Here is a 24,912-nt window from a genome sequence, read left to right as displayed (position 1 = left end):
GAAAAAAAATTTCATCGTTGGATTTTACGATAATCTGACGGTTGACACAAACCTAAACAGTTCCCCGCTCGGGAAAAAAGACGCGTCCCGCATCGGCAAATCCCCGTCTCGCGCCCCTCCTCGCGCCGCCGTCCTCCTCCCCGTCGCCCTTTGCCTCGCGTCGCCCTTCGCTGCCAGACCGACGCCGCCTCTCCTCCCAGGCCGCCGCCGCCGCTCCCGCGCCTCCCAGGTCGACGGGGCCAAGCCGGCGCCCTCCTCCCAGACCGACGCCGCCGCTCCCTTCGCCTCCCAGATTGGGCCCCGTCCTCGGCCGCCGGCGTCGTCCTCCTCGGCCGGCTCGCGCGCCCCTACTCCGCCAGCTCGACGCCGAGGGCCCGCGCGCCTGTCTCCGGCGGCCCGCGCGCTCCTCCTCCCGCTCTCTCCTCCAATCGCGCGGATCGACAATCAGTTCGCGGAACCGCTGACCTCCATTCGTGCGGATCCATGGGCCGCCATGGCGCCGCTTGCCAGACGGGCCACCGCGCATCTCCGGCCGGTCCTCGCACTCCGGCATCGCCAGCCACCTCCGTGCCGACGACGAGCGGGGGGACACGCTGCTCTCCCACAACCTACGGGCGGCTCCGGGCTCCCCGGCGTCGGCGTCGGCGTCGCGGTGCTCCTCTCCGCCGACGAAGGCTCGCCGCGCCTCTCTCCTTCAACTCGTGCCCGGCCCTCGCTCCGGCTTAGCGGGGTGCCTTTCCCCCAATCTGATGCCGACCCTCGCTCTCCGGCCTCGCGTGGCGCATCTCCCCTTCCACCATCTACCAGCGCCGTCCACCGTCCGCTGCCGTCCTCCACAGCGAGGGGTGCCCCTATTCACCGCCGCGAGAGGGTCCCCGTCCGCCTTACCGACGAATTCCCCATCGCGCGGCCACGCCACCATGCCCTTCGAGGCTTCGACCGGTGCAGGTGCAGGGGACGCCCGCGAAAAGCAGCGAACGAGCCGCTGCAGGCGCCTTCTCCCGCCGCGCCACCGCATGTCTCCCGCTGCCCCTGCCACCATGTGCAGGTCGACCAATCTCAGTCCCCCTGTCAGGTTGGAGAGGTAACCTCGTTGTCTTCTCCTTCCTGCAACTGCGGATGGATCAAACTGATCCAAAAAATGCAGATTCAATGTGTTTTTGTGTTCTTGTAGGAAGTTCTTGATTTCAGGAGGAGTTCTGCATGCATTTATAACTCTCGAAGAGCGAGTAAGAAGAAATACATGTATGGAATTAGTCATTCAGTATTTTTTTAAAAAAGAATTAGTCATTCAGTTGCATGTCTAACTCTGTTTCAGTTTATATTATTTGCTAGATATGTGCACTGCAGGCCATTTTAGTTCTCTGGCTACGTTGTCTTAAACGCAGGATTGTACTCTCTGGTTCCATGTTTAACGTTGCCATGCCATGGTCTCAGGATCAATTTCTGCTCCCTCCCGAAGTTAACCTGACATTACTGCCAATCTGATGGAGCATCTCACATCCTGTTCCTATCTATTTCCAGGTGCCACTAGCCACCAGCAGAGCCTGCAGTCGTCCATCAACAGCGTGTCCCTGCTTATTGCTCTATTATCTTTCAATAGTTAAGAAGATGGACATCTTAATGGATACAGACTTAAATGGTTGAGTCTAACAGCCTCTACTTAGGTCCTTTCAGCTTCAATCTGACATGCTGTTTGTATACTCTCAAGAATTCTCTGCTATGGATGAATAAATCTAGAGAGATTGCGTACATGAATTTCAAAATTAAAACAAAGAACTAGATATCAAGTTCGCAGAACAAACAAGATTCAAGGCACTTGCACATCACAGTTAATAAAGGTAAGATTACGACCTTAGTTGAAATAGGTGGCTGGCTCCGTGGCAAGTCTGGAAAGTGGATGCCAAATGTTTCAATTGGCTTATCATGGTTAGTTGCATCCAATTTGTTATTATATTTTTACTTTGACGGAATACAGCATTGCATGCTTGAATAAGTTAATGGGCTGGTTGATTTTTCAGGTTGCGATGATAAGCCTGCATCAGTCGTGCCTGCAGCGTTCCTGGCTAATAGCCGCAGAAATGACTAATTCAGTTTAGATTTTGGTCAGTCTGCTCTCTTATGGGCTTAATGAGTGTTTTATCATTCTCTGCTAATTTAATGTGGGTTATGTGATTGATCCCGTAGCATCTTGAGAGTGCAAGGGAAAGAGTGAAAATGGAGAGAAACCTTGAAAAAACAATCTTGTTTGGGAAATCTAAAACATTGTAACTGAATCTAACCAAGTGATCTATTAAAGCTGATCAAACCATCTGTAGTTGTAATACAAAATTTCACATTTACACAATTTGGCTCGCCAATATATTCCCAGAGTTTTAGCGCCCTTGTTTAGATGATGTGAACCGACATGCCTATGTTTGCCGCTCTTCCAAATACATAGGGGAAGCACGGTGAAAGCTTTTATTTCTGGCAAGCTCCAGCATCAATCCGAACACTCCCATAGGCTGTATTGGACCTTGATCTTTGTGGCAAGGCCACTTATGCAAATAGTTAGGTTGTAATAAATTGAGGGAGTTAGATGCCGTTACAGGTTATATTATGTACAATTTTTGCCAATAGTCTGATGTTTTCTAAGTGACCTGCATTAGCTAATTTACTTTATGCTATCATTGTTACATTTCAGACTGCAATCGAGTATATGTTAGTAAACTTAGTTGTTTTGTTGCTTAATCAAGTGCTATATTACACAATTTTCCAAAATTTTGCCCATGGTTATTTAGTTGACCTCATCTCTAAATTTAGGTCTTTGATGGGATATGTGGGGATCCTTTCCGGGGCTGCCAATAGGTTAACTCTTACTAACCTGTTCAATGAACAAAAGGAGATCCTGGAAGCGAGGTTCATCTATGACAGGGATAATTCTAGATCAAGCAGGTTTGGTTTTATCACATGGGCCTCTGATGAAGGTGTTGAGGATCAATCTTGATGGCACTGTGAGTTCACAATCTCATCTGTCTTAGTTGTTTGCTCATAATGTGCCTTTTAAGACTTATTTCTTATATCCCTGAAATTCGTTCATCTAATCATATATATATGCAGTTTTTTTCGTGAGGTGTGAAGCTTCTCCCGGTTAGAGTTCTACACATGGTTTTTATTTGGTGAAGTGGTACTGTCTTCAAGAAACAACTGAAGGGTTGCATCCTATGACATTATAGAATGTCACCTGTTGTGTCGGTGAGCGCACTTTGACCACTGAACTCCAGAATCCAATTCCTTTCAGATGTCTCCTTAAAACTGGAAATGTTTGCCCAATCGCTGATATGATCCATTTGGTCCCCCACTTTTGGATTTTCGAGAACAAAAAGGAATAATATGAAGTTCTTTATCTGAAAGTTTCTCATTTTGATATTTTGCAAATAATCTTACGATGAAAAAGCATTGTGAACATGATCATTTCTGTACTAATCTTGGTCCAGTTTGTGTGCAATGTGTTGGTTTCATGTTGAAATGGAGATATGCTTGTAGTTGAAGTAAGAAATTGGCCACTGACTTTAACTTTTCTTCGTATTGTGCTGTGAAGCTTTTGAAAGAAGAAATAAGGCAGAAAGGAGAGCAGTAGATTGCCACAACAACTGAGCTCAATAGGCCGCACACTAATTTTTTTGTTTTACAATGATCTCCACTTTGCCTTTTGTTATGCATCACTGTAAATTCTAAACCCCCCTTTTATAGGTATTTTAGTTCAGCGCAAACCAAATTCCTGGTTATTGATTGAGAATTGATTTACGTATTTTTCTATTTGTTAGTTTCCAATTTGATACTCTAGACCTATACTGTTTTGAGCAACATTCTGTATATAGTTGGATGGTTTTGGCAAATTTGATTATGATCTTAACGAGGGAATGCTACAATGCCTTAATTTGACGGTTTGAGTTAGTAACAGTGAGTACTTATTAGATTATCTTGGAAAATCACTGTTTACTGTATCTTTTAGTCAGCGTTGGATTACTTTGTTGCCTTAACAAAAAAACATTAGTTATAACAAATGATCCTCATGAAAATTTCTTAGCACCCGTAGCAACGTACGGGCATTCAACTAGTTATATAATAGAATAATTGAAAGATCAAGATATAGAAATAGAATACAACTTTGATTATAAAGGAACTTTATGTGCGTGCAAGTCCACGTTATCTCAAAAAGAATCTAATCGGTCAAGGTTATGATTTAAGATAACAAAGTTTACATGTGTGTATATTTGAAGCAAGTCCATGTTATCTAAAAATTTTTAAACAAGTCCGACTCCAATTAATTTAAGGTCACACATTTAAGAAAGGTTATGTGTAATACTCCCGAAAGAGGGCTTGAGAACTCAGGAAAAGGCCGGTCTGACAAGAGGCTGCAGTTGCACCACTTTGATGGGTACAAGTGTTTACTGTTTAGCACCATCGTCTTGGGATTAGGCAGCTTTTGCGATTGTTGCTCTATTTGGCTATGGCATCAGGCTGTGGCGTTGATTGCTTGGTCCATTAGAGCAAGTATTATAGTGCCAGCAAGGCGGCAGGGAGCACAACCAAATCAGAAAAATCACCGCTAGAAAAATCACCGCTGGCGGAGAGAAAAGGAGAGAATGTGGAGTGGACGGCTCACGAAATGCCGGCTGAGGCGGGCGGACACAAGCACATGCGGCTCCCATTCAATGGGTTGCTGCTGCGCTCGACCGGTGATTCGTTGCTGCTGCTGCCCACCACTGCACTACATTAAATGCTCCCCACGCTTTTCATTTAGCCGGCAGCGAGCTGCACCATAGCCCTGCTTTTAGTGTATGTTCATGCAGTATCCTTGCTGCCGGCCTGCGTGGGTAAGATTTGGTTGCTCGCTGCGAGGACATGCGCTGCCCGGCAAAGCCGCAACCGGGATCAGGAGCATGCATATTAGGCTAGGTGAAAGGAGGAAACCAAGACCCAAGAGAAGGGTGGCCGTTGATTAACATCACTGTCGACTACAAAATTTAAATTGGCTCCTGTATGAATCTTTAATGCTCCTATATCAATCCCAATAAGTCTCCTATATCAGTTCCAATAAGTCAGAGCACGTGAGCTCCAGTGGATGCTGCACATATCTGCATCTGTCCTGAGCGAAGCACGAAGGAATGCGGCGTCCGCGACATGTTTGTGGGAATTGAAGCGGCCAGTGCTAGCTCAATCCACGATGCATCCTCCAATTTAGTGAACATCTAGCGGGTTTCATTGAGCAATATATATGCAACCCTTCTGAGTGGATTCATAAGAGTGTTAAAAGAAAGGGAGTGTCTCCATATCAATCGACTGAAAAATAATTTATCCGTCAATCACTTATTCCAACCATTGGTTGCAGATTGCTCACTTCTTTTTCTACACATGTTTCTACTAAATGGGTCCGCTTCTATAGCGCATGCGCCCGTTAACAGTAATGGATCTATTGCGTGTTTTTAGTACCTGTTTTAGTTTATACTGCTATGGGCCGGTTTAAGGCTGTACGATGTAGCAAGCTTTGTGCCCTAAGACAGGCCCGGTTACATTACGTGTTTGTTAGCGTTATAAATTTTTAGATTTTGAGAAAAAACAGCATCCAATTGTCTGTTCAAAAGTAATATTAATTTTCTCGCAAAAATTGTACTGATTTCACAGATACAACATATATAGCACAAACATAATAATTTTTTATACCATTTAGCACAAACAGATACAATATTTCACGACAAAAATGCATGTGTGGTATCTACTTTTTTTTTTCTTAGACCATTTTCCAGCAGTTAGCTTTTTTTTCACACAATTTTTCTAGCTACAACACACAACATGCACACAAGCTGTGTTCATTGTGTTTTTTTTCCTACATTTGTTATCTAGTACCTACAACAAACACATACCGTACCCCAGATAACATTTGGAAACAAAAAGTTGCAAGAATTAATTGTAGAGGATATTGGGAAGTAGCATATATTATAGAAATAAATCCATTAGATGCAGCTATCAGCAAACAAAGATGCACTTAAAACTCAAAACAACAAGATGAAATGGATCCAAAATAGCAAGTGAAGCAGACCCCACGTATGACGTATCTCCATGGAAAAAGCTACAGATATGAAATTATGTTCCGCAGTGACCCTGAAAATAAATAGCATATAAGAACTTAACAATATAAAAGACAAACATAAAATATCAGGAATAGTCCAACTATGTTGAAAATGGGAACAGACATTATAACTCAAAGATGCAAGTGAGGTTGATGACATCAATGATATTAGCAAATTTAGCACAACATGATGTATCAGCTAGAAGCTAATTTATTTAAAAATATATAACTAATATTTAAAATGACAAAGTTATTATTTTATCTCAGTGGGGACCTATATCAGTAGATGAAAAAATTATGGAAGTAGCAGCATAGAAAATTTAAGCAATAACTATTTATGTCTACCTACAGAAGTTAGATCAATCTTATTCAAAAACTACATAAATGCTAATGTTGTAGTACAGTTAGTTGTATATATGATTTAACCAACCTTGAAATGTACTTCTTCAAAGAATATTAAAAACTTTCAGAGTAAATTAGATGACCATGACCACATAGATATGCAATATCCAATAGAGGCAAGGACAACAAGTAGCTACTAAATTATATGGATATGCAGCATTGTATCTACTTTGTAAAAAAAATGATAGACACAATGTCAAAAAATTTGTTTGCTACTATATTAATAAATAAGAGCATATTGACAAATGGAAGTAGATGATAGATCCTCCACAAACACAAGTACCAAAGATTATGCTACTAAAAATCTTCGCATCAGATCAAGTATTAAACTTGTGACACCTTAGTTAGTTTACAAATATGATAGATCCTCCACAAACACAAGTACCAAAGATTATGCTACTAAAAATCTTCGCATCAGATTAAATATTAAACTTCATAAAACAAAGCCTCCACACACAAAAAATTATACACATATGGTCATTATAAATCAATTCGGATGAACTATAATTAAAGTCTAGAAATAATAGTATGATTGATATATAGGTAACACAAGCCCTTTTGGTACATCCTATAAATTGACTAAATTAAAGAGTAAACCTAATGATGCCATAAGAACATGATAGTCATACTATCACTGCAATAATCATCTCTCTCCCTCCCTCCCTACGTTCCCACATAACACAAACTGACAAGTTACAGGAAACATAACACAAATTGACCAAATAAACAAATGACAATGTACAATTTAAAGTTTTTCCTATGGTAAAAAACGAACAAAATGACCAAGTCTTTCAATACAAAAAGGAGATTAGAATTAAATGTGCAAATGATAAGGTACAAACATACAATTTACAATTTTTTCAATGGTAAAATAGGAACAAACTACCATGTGTTTCCATCAAAAACAAAAGGCTGGAATTAAGTACACAAATGACAAGGTACAATTTACAATTTTTCTACCATCAAACAATAACAAAATCATCTCAAAAACATTTGTGGACAAACAATGAATCAAATGCTAGTAAAGAAAAAATATGCAAGAATTAGAAGCAACATTTCTTGAACAAACAATACTTTATATATATATATATGAAACTATTCTTTTCATTTAATAAAAATGCAATTATATGATGAAAGAGGAAAACTATACTTGAGTACCTGAAATTTAAGTCTAAAAATGGTAATTCAGCAAAGAAAGTGCAGTCAGCCAGTCACAAATCAGAAGTCGTGCGAGAAGTTTTGGAGCCTCTGCATAGTACTTACACAAAGGAGAAAAGCGGTGAATTTCATCATGCAGAATGTGGTAGTGCATTGCTCTGGCAGTTACTTGATCTAGACAAGAACAATACATGAAGATCAGGGACATAATTGGGAACCCAATTTGGTAAACAATGAGTACCCAAGATAATACACAAAATTAGGAAGGACGAACTAGGCAATCCACTGACAAAACATGGAGATATATAACTACAATATAGCACATTGAAAGAAGAAACAAATGAAGAAATGATTTGGCGAACTCATGCATAGTTTAGAAAAAAATACAACAAAATAACAAAGAATTAAACAGCTATGCTATAGTGTAATATAATTATAATACTAATTGTTAGAGATTTTTTAATTCAAACATAGTAACCAGATATTTTCTACACAAGAAAAATTATAGTTTAAGTATACTAAAATGAATAAAGTGTAAGCATTACAATACCAATATGCACTACCTATAAAATTTTCAGACACTATGTCCAAAAAGAAAATAGAAGTCCACATAATGCAGTTTTAAGGACAACTAGCAAACTCAGGGAAGATCGTTGGTACTGGAGCTAGGAATATATAGGAATAATTGCTTTTACAAACAAGGATAAAATGTATGTTCATCATAGCATACCAACATGAAATTTGTGGCGTGCTTGATTGATGCCCCCAACACACAATATTAGCTTAGCACACTGGCTGGGCATAAAACAAAACAGGCTCATGGACAAAAGGTTTTGACAAAAAATTCCTAACTGTATGTGTCTGGTATAAGTTTGAAGCAAATTCTGAATTAATCCCTCAAATTTCATGATAACACTTAAAGATCCAAAAAAAATATATTGAGAACTTATCTCGCACATATTGTAAGTTCAGAAAAGAATATTTTGTAATAAAAATTTGATATTGTGTTATCAAGCATATTTAAAAAGAAAACCAGCGAGATAGTTTATAATAACTTGTAGTGTTGACATGTTAAAATTTTAAGATAAGATACATGCAAGATGTAAGAAATGTATAATCACATTATAAATTTCCTGGTACGGAAAATTTAGTATGCCAATATGATTCCCCAAATATTACGGTAGACCAACAAAAAAATGACACGCTACTAAGATACCCTAAAAATGGCCAACGACTCCCTCAATTGAACCCTAACATGCCACCATAAAACATATTAAAAATTCTGTACACCTAAAAAATTGAGCATCAGAGTGTTAAAACTAAGAAATACAGAAGTTAAAACTGAGAAATACCACAATCTTTATTTCTCAGTTTTAACTTCTTGCTGTTAAAGCTGGAATTCAATAAATCCCCAAAAAAAGGCATCTAAAAGCAACAATGAAACGAAATGTCGGAGATATGTACACAAAATTCACCCCAAAACTGGTAAAAACAACTCTAAGGCTACATCCCCAGTAAAGAGGAAAATGAAAGAACACAAAGTTGAAGTTGATCATCAGTTTAGTCACACCCTTTCCCTACGCGATTCCTCAGTTGCAAGTTCAAGAAAAGTATAGATCAACAGCAGGGGAAAATTAAATATGATGATTGACACAAAAAATACAAAAATGAGGCCAAAATGCAGCTTGGACTAATATGGACAAATATTTAACAAAAAGCTACATCTCCAAGTTGTTGTACAAATGTGCTTTTCAATTAAATAAATCTGAAATCAAATATTTACATCATGATTTCAAAAATATTTTCTAGTTTGTTTTGATAAATCACAATGGGTTAAAGGATGCGACGATGCCTAGAATGTAGTATGATCAAGAGCAAAAGTTTCAACTAGACAAATTAGAAAGATACAAAGAAAGGAATGTCTCCCGTACTTTTTAAAATCGATGATCCTAAAACAAAAGGGAACATCACCATTTTCACAAGATATAGAAAATAGATAGTTTATGTAAGCTAAGTTAGCACCTGACTCTATTAATTTCTACAATCGCCCGCATTGCCCCAACCACAGAATCAGACATCCTCTCACTAATCTTTTCAAACTCCCTGCATGAAGAATGCCTAAGTGTACGAATTCTAACAGCAACAGCACCAACGGAAAATAAGTAGTTTCATCTTTGCAAGATGCTAAGCTCAGCCTACAGAACATCTAATCCCCGTAGTCAAGATACTGTTTTCCACAAGTACCTTATCTATGAAATCTAATATGGTGTACTTTAAACATGCATAGAGCAAGAGGAAACATTCACTAAAAAGGTAAAAAGAATGTTAAGCTTACAAAATTTCCATCAAGAAAATACAAAAGTGGTAACAAATAAATATAACTCATGATGCAAGCGAAGGCGATGACATCAATGAGATTAACAATTTTAGCAGAAATCAGATGTAACCTATAACTAGCATCTTCTAAAAAGTAGTGAATTTATATCACGGGAGTACCTATATTTTAGTGAATAAAATATCTATAGAAGTAGTAGCATACAAAATTCAAGGCAATGACTATTCCTGTTTACCTAAAAATTACAGGAATCTTATTCTAAAATTGCACAAATGCTAATATAGTAAAATTAGTTGTGTATTAATGTAACAAAGCTTCTACCTTTGTGGCATGCATTCCTTCCAGGTAGAACATTAAAAACTTTGGGAGTAAATTAGTTGAATAGGACCACACAGAGATGTAGTAGACAGTCCAATAGAGGAGCAGACAAGACCAGCTACAAATTATATGGATATCTCAACATTGTATCTGTTGTCGAAAAAAGATAGGCACAAAAGTAGTATGATATTTATATTGGATTATGCTATCAGATGGAGCGTTAGACTCCACAAGTAACAGCCTCGACACAAAAAAAAATAGAGCTATTATTTTAACAGACAATATCCGAAAAACTAGAGCTATTATTTTAACAGACCAGATCTGAATCTTGAAACCGAAGAAGGAAGCATCCAACAAAAAAAGATGAAACTAGAAATTAATTTATGAATTTTGCAGTTATAAAAACTTTATAATTCCACACAAGAAAACTTGCATGTGGGGCTTTACAATCTTCCTAGCTTCTTCATTCCCAAGAAAAGTCAGATAATCATAAAGCAATCCTACAAAATTAAAGAGACCAAACTGAAAAATGTGGTCAGCCTTCCTCCATCTCCTTGACACATAAATTGCTCCAGTATTAGATGGGCACAGGCGCACAGCACAACTCGCACAACAGGAAGATCGGAGGGATAATATTATTACTGTAGATAAAACATGCAGTATACCTAGCGAAAAAAGGTCCAACGAAATCGAGACTATTGGTCAGCATTGTGAAAAGGCGTCACATGGTAGAATCATTATATACTAGAAAAGGAAGCACAACATACGCAATCTAACTAGGGGGAAGTACTAAGAATCTATACAGTGGAGCATCAACTAATTAAATATGATGTCCTTTCATATCAAAATTTATCAAGAATAAAACATCACTCGTACCAGATTGTAGCATCATTATATCACTCCTTTCTCCGTCGCCATTGAAAATGCAGAGCCTGAAGGCCTGACTTAGACCCTTATACCTACAGCTAGAACACAAAAGAAATTGAAATATAATCACCACATAGATTTAAAGCATTTTCTGTCATCTCCTAACTCATATGATGTGCCTCAAAATCAAATAAACTAGATAGAAAACCCAAACAATCGAGCACGAGCCTACCAGTCCCGCTGCTATTCAGGTATTACTCCAAAATCGAACTCATACAGGAAGTCGAAGCATGAACTGAATAACTCGGTTACAGCACCTAATGAAAACTGCGAAATCCAGCTCCGTCAGATCCAAACCACATACCTGCCAGTGGCCGGGTGGAGGATATGTCGTGCCGCCGCCTCATCATCACCGCGAGGACACCATACCCTAGGAACGGCTGCTCGATCTCCTAACTAGCAGATTGACAACCCTAACAGCTACTAAACTACTAGACCACACGGCCCTATTGGACGTCAATCCCGTCGATTCCCCTCCTTTGTGGTGGCGGAGAACCTGACGGAGGAGGCGAATCGAACAGATCGACGCCGGCGGCTTTGCTTCGCTTTTCAGCACCCGGCGGAGGAGGCGAATCGAACAGAAACGAAGGTTTCAAGGGAGAAATGGAACGAGAACCACTCTGACTAGTGAAGCAATTGATCGACTCACACACACACAGTCAGGAGCGAATCTCGCACTCACTCACACAAGACCCGTTAACAAGTAACCGGACGCACGACGGGCCCAATATCATGTAACCGGGCATACAAAGCACACAACGACAGACCCGAACAGATCATTTACACACAGGGCGATCACATTCGTCCGCCGCCGATCCAACGATGGAGCACGTTGATTGACAGGTAAACCAGATCTCAATCGGTTGACAAGGAGTAAATCTCTAAAAGAAACCACCACGTTCGCCGAGAAGTTCTAGACATTTCTATATTAATCTAAGAAAAGAGAAAGATTAACACCGTTGGATTTTATGGAGATCTAATGGTCTAAACTAATTCAAAAGTCCATATAAAATGCTTAGCTAAATTTGAAATTAAAAAATAAGAAAAATTAGGATATCACTAAAAAGTCCATACAAAATACAATTAGTAAATATAATAACTTGGAATTAGAAAATAATCGAGAGTCCATATCAAATGCAATTAATCAATAGATAATTTCAAAACTAAAAAATTAAGAAAAGTTAGGATATAACCAAAGAGTCCATGTCGAATATGATTAGTAAATAGATAAATTTACAATTAGTGAAATAAGAAAATTATGACCTAACCAAAGAGTTCATGTATAATGCGGTTAGTAAATAGCTAAATTCAAGATTTTAAAATAAAAAAATTAACACTCAACCAAAATAAATTATTATTAGTGAATAACTAAATTGAAAACTGAAAATGTAAGGAAATTAGCAGTTGACTAATGTGTCTATATCAAATATGGCTAATAAATAGATAAATTTAAAAACTAAAATAAAAAATAGAAATTGATTGTATAGCAATTAATGAGCAAATTAGGAAGAAAAATAGTTAAATAAATCTTGGTGTCAAATATAACTATAAAGAATTAAATTTGGAAACAAAGTAATGCAAATGGGATGGACGACTGAGGCTATCTCCAACAATGGAATGCATATTTGAGTATCCATATGTACGAATGCCTTCTCTGTGTTCGTGGATTGCGGCATGCAAATATTATGCACTCCAACGGAAGACGCAAACGGAGAGGCAAACGAGGGAGACGGTTGGTTGGCGGGCTTTTACCAGGGGCAAGTCTATTTTCCCGCGCTCGGACGCATTTACCGCGGCGCCTGGTGTTGGCGCCGGCGTTGCTGCCGCGCGGGAACCTGGCGGGGCTGGGTCCTTCCGTGCATCGTCGACACCGTCGCCTCGTCGGCCGGAGAGCCGCAGTCGCCTCGTCGGCCGGAGAGCCGCAGTCGCCTCGTCGGCCAGAACGGTATGCATTTGATTTATGCGAAGAACTAGATGTGGAATCGCTCGATTGCACGATGTATACTAGAGTTAATGATTTGGTTTCTATATGATTAATAGCTATGGCTTGGAGGTATTTGAGCAAGTCCATGTTTGGTTCATCGGGAGGGGAAAGTGAGGAGGAAGACCTCCAAGCTGCAGCAATCATAGCATCCATGGGTAGGAAACGTCGTTGGGGAGGGTCTGTCTTTGGTCACAAGATATACAAGCGTGACCGGGCGGCTGCAGAGCGCCTTTTGATGCTGAAGTATTTTGATGAAGAATCCATATTCGATGATGATCAATTTCGCCGAAGGTATTGGGTTGCTTTTGGTTTCTGTATTGATATCATATAATTGATATGGTTTTATGCCCCTGAAGTTGAATTCCAACTTATTAGGGAGTGTCGAATGATTCTGTGGCAGGTACCGAATGAGGAAGCCTCTTTTCCTACGCATTGTTGATGAACTCACAACGGCAAACTCTTTCTTCAAGCAGCGACGGAATGCAGCTGGAGCAAAGGGTTTTTCTCCCATTCACAAGTGCATAGCAGCAATGAGAGTCCTTGCGTATGGACAAGCAGCAGATGCAGTTGATGATGTACTCATGATGGGGGAAAGCACGGTACTTAAATGTGTGAAGGTATTTGTGAAAACGGTGATCTCTGTGTATCAGGAAGAGTACTTACGACCACCAAGACAACATGAAATTGAAGAGATGATGACATCAAATGCAGCGCGAGGGTTCCCTGGCATGATTGGAAGCATCGACTGCATGCATTGGGAGTGGGCTAATTGCCCAAGTGGTTGGCATGGCGTCTACAAGGGACATAAGGGCAAGCCTACAATGATTCTAGAGGCTGTTGCTTCAGAAGACTTGAGGATATGGCACGCCTTCTTTGGGCTCCCAGGGTCTCACAATGATATAAATGTCCTACATCGATCACCTGTATTTGATGATCTTGCCAATGCCAATGCCCCTGAAGTTGAATTCACAGTGAATGGTAACATCTATTCGATGGGCTACTACCTAGCAGATGGGATATACCCTGACTGGGCTACATTGGTCAAGAGTATTAGTGCTCCTGTTAGTAAGAAGCACAGCGTTTATGCAAGGAGACAAGAGTCTTGCAGGAAAGATGTGGAGAGAACCTTTGGTGTGCTGCGGGCGAAATGGAAGATTTTACATAGCCCAGCTCGATTGTGGAATCCGAGGGATCTCAATTCAATAGTTCGGGCTTGTGTTATACTCCACAACATGATCATTGTAGATGAGAGAGGGAAGGATGTGGCACAACTTCATAACTCCGAGTGGCCAGGAGCAGCCAACCCTCCAATCAACCAAAACAGGAACGTCCCTGCTATAGCCCAGCTAATTGATGCATACAGTGTCATCAAGAGCAAGGAAACAAGCACAAGTCTACGCAATGATCTTGTGGAGCACATTTGGGAGTTGTATGGTACTTCAAGTGGATCCTTTGCAAGGATGCACGGGCATTGAGAGGAAGGGAAATATTGATGCACAAGTCCAGCTTGAGTTCAGGCTTTTAGTTGCAGCTAAACTATAATGTTGTAGTAGCATAGGTGTGGATTAGGTGGTGATGGTAGTGTCAGGACAACTAGTAGTAGCTGGACTATAACGTTACAGCATGGGAAGTTGTATTTTGTCACCCAACTGTATTTTGTCAAGCAACTTGAATTTAGTAGCCATGTTCCTAGAAAAATAATTAATCTGCCACATAACTGTCACATTGTTCACAAACAAATATTAGAAACAAATTGTTCACAAACAACGGTCTACACACAAATGATCCATGAACATAGTTCACAAGTTACAAACACAAATGAGACATCATTCGTCTTCTCAATTTTTTGATGAACCCCCAAATCCACGACGTTCCATTATACGCTTTTGCATGCCAGTGTAGTAGGCACGAATATGAGGTGCCAGCTTATCTAGGTCCGTGGACATAATCCCTGCCTCTACATTTATTAGCTGAGCCTCTGATTCCATGAGCCTAATTTCTTGATTCTTCTGCGTGGCCAAGAGATTTTCTTCATGTTGCTTCTGTCGCAGTTCTATTCCCCTCTTCTGATTTTCAAGCATCTCCTTCTGAATCTTGATTTTCTCATCCTTCCTGCTAAGAATTTCAGCCATCTGCACATCTTGTTTCTGCAAGCGAGCATGTCGGCTGGTGGTCATCTCTTGCAACATCTCCACCGCAGTGCTTGAATCTGAGGTGTCGAACAGAGCATTGGATCTCTTCTTCTTTGCCTTATCTCTCCCTCCTGGCCTGACTGGAGCTTCTGTTTCATTGCAAGTATCGCCTTGCATAGGGCTTCCATTATCGGCGACATGTACCGGTGGTGTGTTGTTCAATTCCAGTAACCGATCATTCCACTTGGGTTCCTCACGTAGAATCCGCCAACAATGCATGAAGCTGAATGGCTCTTTCACCTCGAACATCTTCACAGCTTCATCAATCTGAAGTAAGGACAAAATCCAATATTATTTTGATGGTAAACAGCGGAAAAATAAATTGATGTTAAATGAGCATGGACTTACCCTGTCCTGCTCATTCTTACCGCTCTCATTCCTTCGATCAATTATTGACTTAAATCCAGAGAACCTGTTAAGAGCGTTTTGGATTACCCCCCATCGCCCTTTAATTGCAAGTTGGCTACGGTTGGACCCAAGTGGCTTGTGGGCCTTGAAAAATTCATGCATTCGTTTGTAGTATCCACCACTACTCTGGTTAACTCCTACAATGGCATCTTTACTGACATTCAGGAAAGCAGAGCAGATAATTGCATCTTCTTCTTTGGTGAAACCACCTCCCCTTCTGGAGACATTCTTCAGGACCGTTGGTGGTTTCCTACGAGACTGCCTTGGTGTTTGTTCTTCCAAATCAACAACCGGTGCATTGGAGGTGTCAGTCCCTCCCTCATTGCCAACCCCATTATGACCACCCAACTGGGACAAATTTCCAACATATATGAAAATTAATTGGTCATACAGAAGGAAATACAAACAAAAAAAATACTTGGCAACATACATGCGGACTCTCCTGACAGTTTGGAAGTTGATGGTCAATATTTGCAACAAGATCATAAGCCCACTGGTCATTATCGTAGTGTTGGTTCTCCATCCTTGCCAAAACATTCATAAACAATGTCAATGCATTTAAATGACCACATAGCACAAACATATTTGCTGATTCAAATAAGCAAGCCATGACATTAAGCTCAACACTTCAAACGTAGGTTTAAACAGATCAAGGTCCACAACTACTAACCATATGGTTCAGCACAGAAACAACTAAACACTATGGCACAAGTTTTATTATAGTGGGATTACATAGCCACACATGTACTTGTGCCTATTTCATGAGGACATACTACTTTCTCAATCCTACAACCCAACAAAGTACACTAGCAGCCTTTGTCACTGAAATTGGGCATGGCGTCACTGTCGTAGTCGACGCCACAGAACTCCTCAATGTGATCCTTCACCGACAAGTACTCGACTGGTGGAGGAGAGATAGGTGATGACACATCGCTGGGTATAAGCTCAGACAGATTGCCATCGTCAGTACCCTTGTTCACGTCGTCAAGTGCGGCCTGGCAAGAAAGGGAGTCCTTGTCCAGTCCATCTGCAATGACCTCAATGCGGAACTTGAGGTCCACAAGCTCGACCTCGGAGAGCACCTTCCCAGGCACAAGCAGTTCTTCACTCAAACGCATCAGATGAATGGAGGCCCTTTGCATCATGCGAATGGTCAAGTCCAGAATATCCTGGTGATTGTCCATCTACACGAAGCAGGGAGGTAAGTCCTATATCAATGCGTAAACTGGTGCTAAAATCCAACTAAAAGAACCGTAACTGTGTGCAGTGCTAGAGACTTAATGCAACATGTAGTGTTAAATCAAGCAAAACACTACGCTACTACAGCGATAATGACCCATCTACTGCTGCGTTGGGCTAATCGAACCACCATGCGTTCAACAGCAGCCAGATTCAAGCAGCACTACAATTTCGGTGCCTGCTTCCTCGATCTACGAAGTGACGAAGAAGGGCCAAGGGAGGAACAAGGGATATAGTTCGATCTCTAGCCACACATCCGTCAGATCCATCCCACATGTACCGAAATGCATCGTGAAATTAGTAGAGGATTGTCGATCCGAGTCAATAATCAATGGAATCGAGGGCAGGAACAACAAATCGCAAACATCCCAGAGTCCTATCGACAAACAAATCTACAAGTGGGGGAAAAGAATGGAGAAGACGGACAACAACCGTACCTCGTTCCTCTTCTTGTCGCCGACGAGCCTGCCGCCGTTGCTCGGACCACGCACCTCCGCACCGCACCGTAGCTCCGACTCTGCCCTCGGAGCAAGACCCTCTTCCGCCTCGGAGGGGAAATCTCTGCAGCGCGGTCGTTGCTCTGGAGGCCGATGCGTCGAGGAGAGAGGGTACTCATTTTTGCGTCGTCTCTCTCCTCCAACGCAAAATGGATCCCTCATATGCATCCTCTGTTGGAGTCTGATGCATACTGCTACAGTATGTTTCGAGAGGCATTTTTGCCTTTGCGTTCCCGTATGCGTCCGCTGTTGGAGATAGCCTGAGAGCTAAAAATTAAGACAGAAGAATGATGGTGTTATCTCACTAGAATGGTGATGTGATCTAGAATGAAGCAACTCAGACATTAAAATTTATTATGCATGCCACCCATATAAGTTGCACGATAATGTTCAATGAGGCGGAATGGCACACACAATTGAGGATGTGTCTTTGATGACTTCAGGGTAGCAAATAATGACTTCAGGGTAGAACAATGAATTTGTTGACTCGGAGACACAATTCATTCTGGGAAGAACATGCAATTGACATATAATATGAAAACATGCATACATGGGGATGTAGTAAGCAGATATCGATGAACAAGGAAAGGAAAGTGATTTTGGTATAATAAGAACTGAAGATGATTCCTCCACTGCTCATTAATGTTTCAATGGGAACTCAAAATTTAATTCTATGTGTTAGTTTGATACTCTCTCCATCCTGTAATATAAGACATTCTAGCAATTCTAAGATAGATTAAGGGAGATAACAAAAGGCACATGTACCCTTCGAGAGCTTTTCGTTTGCCAACCATAACTAAAGTTTTTCTAAGATTAAGTAGGGGAGGAAGGAATAGAAAAGGTAAGTATACAACTAAGAGGTAAGAAAAATTAAATAATTTTCTTTAATACTTATCCAAAAGTTCTAGAATGCTTTGCATTGAAGTATAAAGTTTGAATCATTTAATGACTTATATTCCAGGATGGAGAAGTAGTGCACAACGAACCACTCACGTAGATACATTCTAAAAATAATTTATCACCATAGCCAAAACTCTCAAAACAAAAATGTATGTAGCTGGTCCAAAAATAAACAAATATATTACTAATAAAAATATATAAACCTTTAAATTTATTTTGATAAGGTACTTTTTCCTAAATTCATGTTCAATAAAGATACGTTATAGAATATGGTGAAAAAAAAATGGAATGACCAAACCAAAATCTATGCATCCATTAACTTGTTTTAAAAATTACAAATACCAAAATAAAAAAAACTAGCCAACCGCGCTATTTGCGTGGGCCACCTTGCTAGTTATCTTAATACAATAGTATTAAAAGAAGCCACCAGGTTCGTCCAGAGGGTCCAAAAATTCCCACGTTAATCTAAAAAAAGAGAAAATTTGGACCGTTAGATTTTATGAAGATCTAACGGTCTATGTTATTCTGAAGATTTTATATCATATAAAAGATCCATATAACATAAAAGTCCACATTGGATTAAAAATTTGTATTCCTTATTACATTCGGACTCTATTGTTTTAGCGGCATAATAGGTCTAGCGGTAGTGTTAAAAGAAGTCACCATGTTTGCCGAGAGGGTCTAGAAATTCCCACATTAATCTAAAAAAAAGAAAATATGCACCGTTGGATTTTATGAAGATCAAACGGTCTAGCTAGACCAAAAAAGAAAAAATATACACCGTTGGATTTTATGAAGATCTAATGGTCTAGACTAGACCAGAGAGTCCATATCTAATACAATTACTTTTCTGATTTAAAAATCAGCACATTAGTTTGTGGAAAAGTAAAAACATGTATACCATTAATTTGTTGTCTTCGTATTTCAAAATTGTTGAGATTGAAGCCGGAGATGCTTGGACAACGTGGGGACCGACCAGCAGTCCATTATCTCTCGGCATTCCAAACTATATGGCCGGCCGTTCCCCATGTCGGAACTCTATCGAGCCATGGTGCAGGCCGCTGATGACGTCGCCGTAGCGCAGCCATGCACGCCGCCAGGACGCGCCTCCCTCCGCGCGCTTGGAGCCTTGGACGCCTCGAGCAATCCTTCGCGGCCGCGACGTCGATGGCATGGATGAGCCAGCCGGCGTGCACGGCAACCATGGCATCAGCTTGCGTGGCCTGTTTTCGGATGCCTAGCCCTGATCACGGCACTCAATTAGTCGTGATAGGGGAGCGTGGAGCGGGTGGCCGGGCAGGCGGGCAGTAGCGGCGGCACTCTGGCGGGGCACCCGATGATTCACGGTCGCGGACTCACGGAGCAAAGGCGGCGCGCATGGAAGCCAGCTTCGGCGCCAAGTGGGCTACGTATCGTATACTTGCTTATCTAGAGGGTTTTTGAGGGAGCTCAAATTAACAGATACACGTTCAGGCCTAAACAAATGGACCGTTTAACTATGATCTTAAGTGTGCATTAATAGGTATTGCAGCATTCATTCTTATGCCATTAAGCAATACACTCTCCATACTCAAATATAAGGCGTTTTGGAGTTTTTAGGAGTTAGGACAGATTATGATTGTAAAAAAACTCTCCTACCCCTAATTATTAAGCATTTGGACTCTATTTGATTATGTGCTAAATAAAGTAGCTTGCTCTTTCTTATGCACCTTCCCCACATGCACCCCCTAGATAGTTGCATGCATGTCTTTCTATTGGTAAAACCCAAAATCGAAGCACAATTAAAATGGTTAGGTTCACTCTCAACCCAGGATGCCTTACATTTGAATACAAATTTGGACTCTAGAATATCCTACATTTCAGGACAGAGAAAGTAATCACCAACAAGTTGTTAATTGAGTAGTTTCTAGGGCGTTCTGCAACTTACAAATCAGGTTCTTAGAAGATACTATTCTCTATCAGATAAACTCATAAACACTAACTGCATGGTGGTGCCATATGATTAGCGTGCAATATGCATTGGAATCATCAGGCATGCAGGGTCACGAAACAACCCGCAGATATTTATGTATATAGCAGATCTTGACGCTACCAGTTCACAAACTACAAACAACACTAGCAGAGTTTGAACGAAACAAAGCAAATGCAAAGAGAACAAAGTTACAGCAGATGTTCTAAACTGTGACTATGTAATGTAAGTTAGCCACTATATTTGCCAAGAGAGTCTAGAAATTTTCATATTAATCTAAAAAGAGAAGGATCTACACAATTAGATTTTATGAAGATCTAACGGTCTAAACTACTTAAGAGTTCATATCAAAATTTGATTAATAAATAGTTAAATTAAAAATTAAAATTAAGAATAATTATAACATGATCAAAAATTTCATGCCAAATACGATTAGTAAAAAGATAAATTAGAAATTTAAAAAATACACAAAATTAAAACATAACCAAAGAGTACACTTCAAGTACGATTAGTAAATAACTAAATTTGAAATTGAAAAATAATAAAAATAGCACTTAACAATAGTGTATATATTAACTAAATATCATTAGTAAATAGCTAAATTCTATTAAGTTTGTGAAACAAATTACATATGCAAATTATTTAAGCGGTGTTTAGAAATATGGCTTGAAACTTCCACACTAATAAAAAGGTGACGGATAACATTGATTTTTTAGATAATTTAATGGTTCAAATTAATCTAAAAAGTTTGTTGAATACCACTATTACATTGGTTAATTTAAAATTAAAATAATATATACAAATTTCAAGGGAAATATAAAAATGAAAGGTGTGACAACTAGAAGTAGCAAGATCGTGATTTCTTGGTGTGTAGCATTGTGATTAGTGGACAATTGTGATTCAAAAAATTAAGGAGAGAAGGAATGATAGGTGATGCAGTCATGTGCAACGCCGATGTAATATAGAACAAATAAGTTTGGAAGTTGATGTTTGAAATCCATGCCCATCCATAGAAAGCTACATGAAGTGATTGAAAAGGAAAAAGAGTCATGCACAGTCTGGTGGTAGAGAACAGAAGCAAGAGAGATGGCACAAGGACAAAGGAGAAGACTATACCTCTGGCTGAGATAGTGAATATGCAAATCCAGTTCACAATACATATTGGAAAAAATGCATCAGTCGTAAAACAATAGGGGACATGCATGCATAGGGGTTTAGGTACTGGAGATTGGAGAGGAAAGAAAAGAAAGAAGATTATTTATTCCTATTGTATACATTTACTCATGGAGATCTTCTTTAAATATGTACAACGTTGAAAAATCCAACGTCAGAAATTTAAACATGACTTCTTTCTCAAAATATTCTATATAATATAAACATAAGGCGCTACATAAATACAAAATATATGTTTGCATATAAGATATTACCTATTCTTAGAATTTATGTTCCAAAATACTTCATAGTGTTAAAAAATAGTCGACAAGATATGCAATGAGAAAAAGACAGAATTGATATATTGGTTTAGATCATCTGAAAAAATTATCTGCATCTATTTTCAAGTAATAAAAACAATAACACATAGAACCAAAAAAAAAACTAGCTACCCGCGCTATTTGCGCGGGACACCTTACTAGTTATCTTATTATTTGGCCAATAAATGGAGCCTCCACGTTCGCTCTCAAAATAAGAGACACCTTGCTAGAAATTTCCACATTAATTGGAGAAAATAAGAGAAATTTAAATTACCCATTACTGCCATTATGATAAAAAAATCAACCCAAAATACCCCGTGTCTGACTAAATATAGCCCACCATACCATTATAAAGAAATTAATCTAATATTTAACATAGTAATGAGACTCCAAACAACTAGCGTTGGGTAAGTTAGGAGATTCTTAAAAATTACAATCATGATTTTTAATTTATTTTTTCTACGGGCATAAACATTGATAAAAAAATTCTAGACAAGCTTTAGAAAAATATTTGCACACCATAGAACCACGCTAGAAAAAGTAAAAAAGTTGTAGCCTCACAGTGTACTGAGATATCTTATTATTTGGCCAATAAACGGATCCTACACGTTCAATCTCAAGGCCTAAAAATTCTCACATTAATTGGAGAAAATAAAAAGAAATTGAAATTATCCACCACTGTCATTATGATAAAAATCGACCCAAAATACCACTGTGTTTGATTAAATATAGCCCACCATGCCATTATAAAGAAACTAATTCAATATGTAACATAGTAATGAGACTCCAAACAACTAGAGTTGTGTAAGCTACAAGATTCTTAAAAATTACTATCATAATTTTTTATTCATTTTTTCTACAGACATAAACATTGATAAAAAATTCCGGACAAGCTTCAGAAGAATATTTGCACACCACATCACCACGCTGAAAAAAATAGAAAAGTTGCAGCCTCACATTTACTGAGAAATACTATCATTTTAGTTGAATAATTCTAATATTATTTTTAGCATACAATTGAAACATGTACATACAAAGTTAATATGTGTTCTTCGGTCAAAAAAGTTAATATGTGTTCTATTTACTAACATTTCAGTCAAAAATCATGTTGAGACTAATAAATGGCGCTGAAAAAACCAGAAACAACCTTATGTCAACCATTGTTTATCTCACTGTCTTCGTCAAATCAGTTGCAGCAAATTTGAATTGACTAAATGAGTACCCAAGGCTAAGAGAGAAACAAAATAAGTGCACTATATCCATATTGCATTGGAAACGGTAAGGGGATGAGAAAAAATAAGAAAAAAAAGGAAAAGGAAAATAAGAAAAAGGAAAGACCATAAGCCAGCGTGGATACGGAGTGGACGAAGCGGAGGAGTGGAGTGTGGAGTGTGGAGGAACTATTATTGGATTAGGGGCAACAACGAAGAAATGAATGGTTGGAGGTGAATAGGATTCACACACTCTATCGATTCTACGAATTAAGCTGGGAATGAGAGAGTAAACCTCTTCTTTTTGTCTCTCCACTTGAGCAACCAAGATAACAGCAAACAAGAAGCAGCAGCATCAGCAGGTGTTGGTGTTTTACCGTCGGGTTCTCCAAGGGGTATCCCGAGGAGAGTGGTTATGAGTAGGGACTCGCCGAGATCAGAACACGATGGTGCAAGGAACACAAGGATTTAGACAGGTTCGGGCCGTCTGAGTGTAATACCCTACGTCCTGTGTGGTGGTTTATATTCTCTCTGGTATTGTTCGATGTTTTAGAGGGGTCCCTGCTCACCCATATATGGTCTGGGGGAACAGGGTTACATGGAAATCCTAGTCGAGTTCTGTTAGGATTCTAGTCCGAGAGGTTCGGCTAGTTCCCGAGACCGTCGACTAGTTCTACTCCTATTCGGGCAGATACAAAAGATGTAGGGCATAACCATGTACTACTTCCTACTCTAGAACATTCTGTACCTGTGGGCAGTCCCGTCGTCCCGGGTCTGACAAGCCCCCGAGCTCTTCGTAGTCAAGTCCTGCAGGCACCAAGCATCTCCGAAGATGTTCATCGAGTGCTTCGAGGAACTTCTGGATTTTTGCGTATTCGAGCGCTTCGAGTGCTTCTAGGGCAAGTCGTCCATCCTTGGAGTCCTTCGAGTAGTCTTCCGAGTGCTTCTTCGGCTGTATCGAGGCTATGAGGTGCTCAAGTCCCGAATCTGTCCTGGTATATGGTGCGCGATGTACTCACGCTCCATATAGAGTAGCCCCCGAGCCTTAGTTTGATTCGATGAATCGGGCTGTAGATTAGTTCAATCTTTTGGGTTCTTCTAGTGCTTGAAATATCTTTGAAAAAGTTGCCTTTTTATGATACGTGTCCCGCAGCCCCCGAGCCTTGAATTCAAATCTGTGATTTGGGGTTAAGGGTCTAGGAGATCGTATCATGTCCTCTGTGATCTTTCTGATATCATCAGTGCTGCAGTGAATCTTCTGAAAAGGTGACAGTGCGGTGTATTGTTTGCCCATGGGTTCACATGGTGAGAACCGCTGTAGAATCTTTTCTGTTTCGCCTATGAGCCTCCCTGCTTCTTGGGTGGCATGGGCTAAGCCGTGGCTCTGCTGCTTCCTCTATTTAAGCGGGGTTTGCTGAGTTTGGATCTTCATTCTTGCAAATGTAGCCATGGGTTCCAAGTGGAGTTCTTCGTTGGAGAGTACTCGACCTTCTGATGATAGTACTCGATTCGTCCTTGTAGGTGCTAGAAGAGTGTTTGCGAGCAGCACAAACAATTGTTATCTCTCAGGCCACCACCTTTGCTCTTCACATTGCAGCCATCCTGGTTGTCTTGATAGAGAGCTGGTGGAAGCCGTATCAGAAGCTTTTTCGGGTGGGAACTGCGGTTGTCTCCCCCCCCGATGGCCTCTGGAGAGATGGCATTGTTTTTGTTGCAAAACATATCAGGGAGAGGAGCAGATGCAAGAAGAGGATTTGCGATGTTCTAGACCATCCATATCTTCTTACA

General features: G+C 40.0%; 3 protein-coding genes and 2 long non-coding RNA genes across 11 annotated transcripts; 2 read left to right on the top strand and 3 right to left on the bottom strand.

The window, feature by feature from the left end:
• The first annotated feature begins 68 nt into the window (after nt 1-68).
• On the top strand, nt 69-3,919 carry LOC120698621. Of its 6 annotated transcripts, none has more exons than XR_005684959.1 (8): nt 113-1,084; nt 1,175-1,229; nt 1,336-1,430; nt 1,525-1,929; nt 2,022-2,105; nt 2,803-2,993; nt 3,100-3,234; nt 3,581-3,919. It is a non-coding gene; the product is annotated as an uncharacterized LOC120698621 (long non-coding RNA). The 6 variants fall into 6 exon arrangements; XR_005684958.1 differs by having other exon boundaries at nt 1,175-1,245; XR_005684954.1 differs by having other exon boundaries at nt 69-1,084; nt 1,175-1,245; nt 1,336-1,929.
• A 1,760-nt stretch (nt 3,920-5,679) lies between these two features.
• On the bottom strand, nt 5,680-12,026 carry LOC120698620. The gene is made up of 4 exons (XR_005684953.1): nt 11,557-12,026; nt 11,202-11,290; nt 7,778-7,846; nt 5,680-6,144 (listed from the first exon to the last, which is right to left on the bottom strand). It is a non-coding gene; the product is annotated as an uncharacterized LOC120698620 (long non-coding RNA).
• A 1,740-nt stretch (nt 12,027-13,766) lies between these two features.
• Nucleotides 13,767-14,711, top strand: LOC120700761 (protein ANTAGONIST OF LIKE HETEROCHROMATIN PROTEIN 1-like). The gene has a single exon (XM_039984992.1). It carries the CDS (start codon nt 13,767-13,769, stop codon nt 14,709-14,711), a length of 945 nt encoding a protein of 314 aa, XP_039840926.1.
• Nucleotides 14,712-15,074: 363 nt separating this feature from the next.
• On the bottom strand, nt 15,075-16,373 carry LOC120698618 (glutathione S-transferase T3-like). Its single transcript, XM_039982310.1, has 2 exons — nt 15,777-16,373; nt 15,075-15,695 (listed from the first exon to the last, which is right to left on the bottom strand). The coding sequence occupies exons 1-2, from the start codon at nt 16,371-16,373 to the stop codon at nt 15,075-15,077; spliced, it is 1,218 nt and encodes a 405-aa protein (XP_039838244.1).
• A 52-nt stretch (nt 16,374-16,425) lies between these two features.
• Nucleotides 16,426-17,765, bottom strand: LOC120698619. Of its 2 annotated transcripts, XM_039982312.1 has the most exons (3): nt 17,513-17,765; nt 16,736-17,020; nt 16,426-16,705 (listed from the first exon to the last, which is right to left on the bottom strand). In XM_039982312.1, the coding sequence occupies exons 1-3, from the start codon at nt 17,738-17,740 to the stop codon at nt 16,643-16,645; spliced, it is 576 nt and encodes a 191-aa protein (XP_039838246.1). In that variant the 5' UTR covers nt 17,741-17,765; the 3' UTR covers nt 16,426-16,642. The 2 variants fall into 2 exon arrangements, with proteins under 2 accessions (XP_039838246.1, XP_039838245.1); XM_039982311.1 differs by having other exon boundaries at nt 16,426-17,020.
• Between the last annotated feature and the right edge of the window lie 7,147 nt (nt 17,766-24,912).

This window comes from Panicum virgatum, chromosome 3K (assembly GCF_016808335.1).
Source record: "Panicum virgatum strain AP13 chromosome 3K, P.virgatum_v5, whole genome shotgun sequence".
NCBI lineage: Eukaryota > Viridiplantae > Streptophyta > Magnoliopsida > Poales > Poaceae > Panicum > Panicum virgatum.
This window is presented reverse-complemented; position numbering and strand designations above follow the sequence as displayed.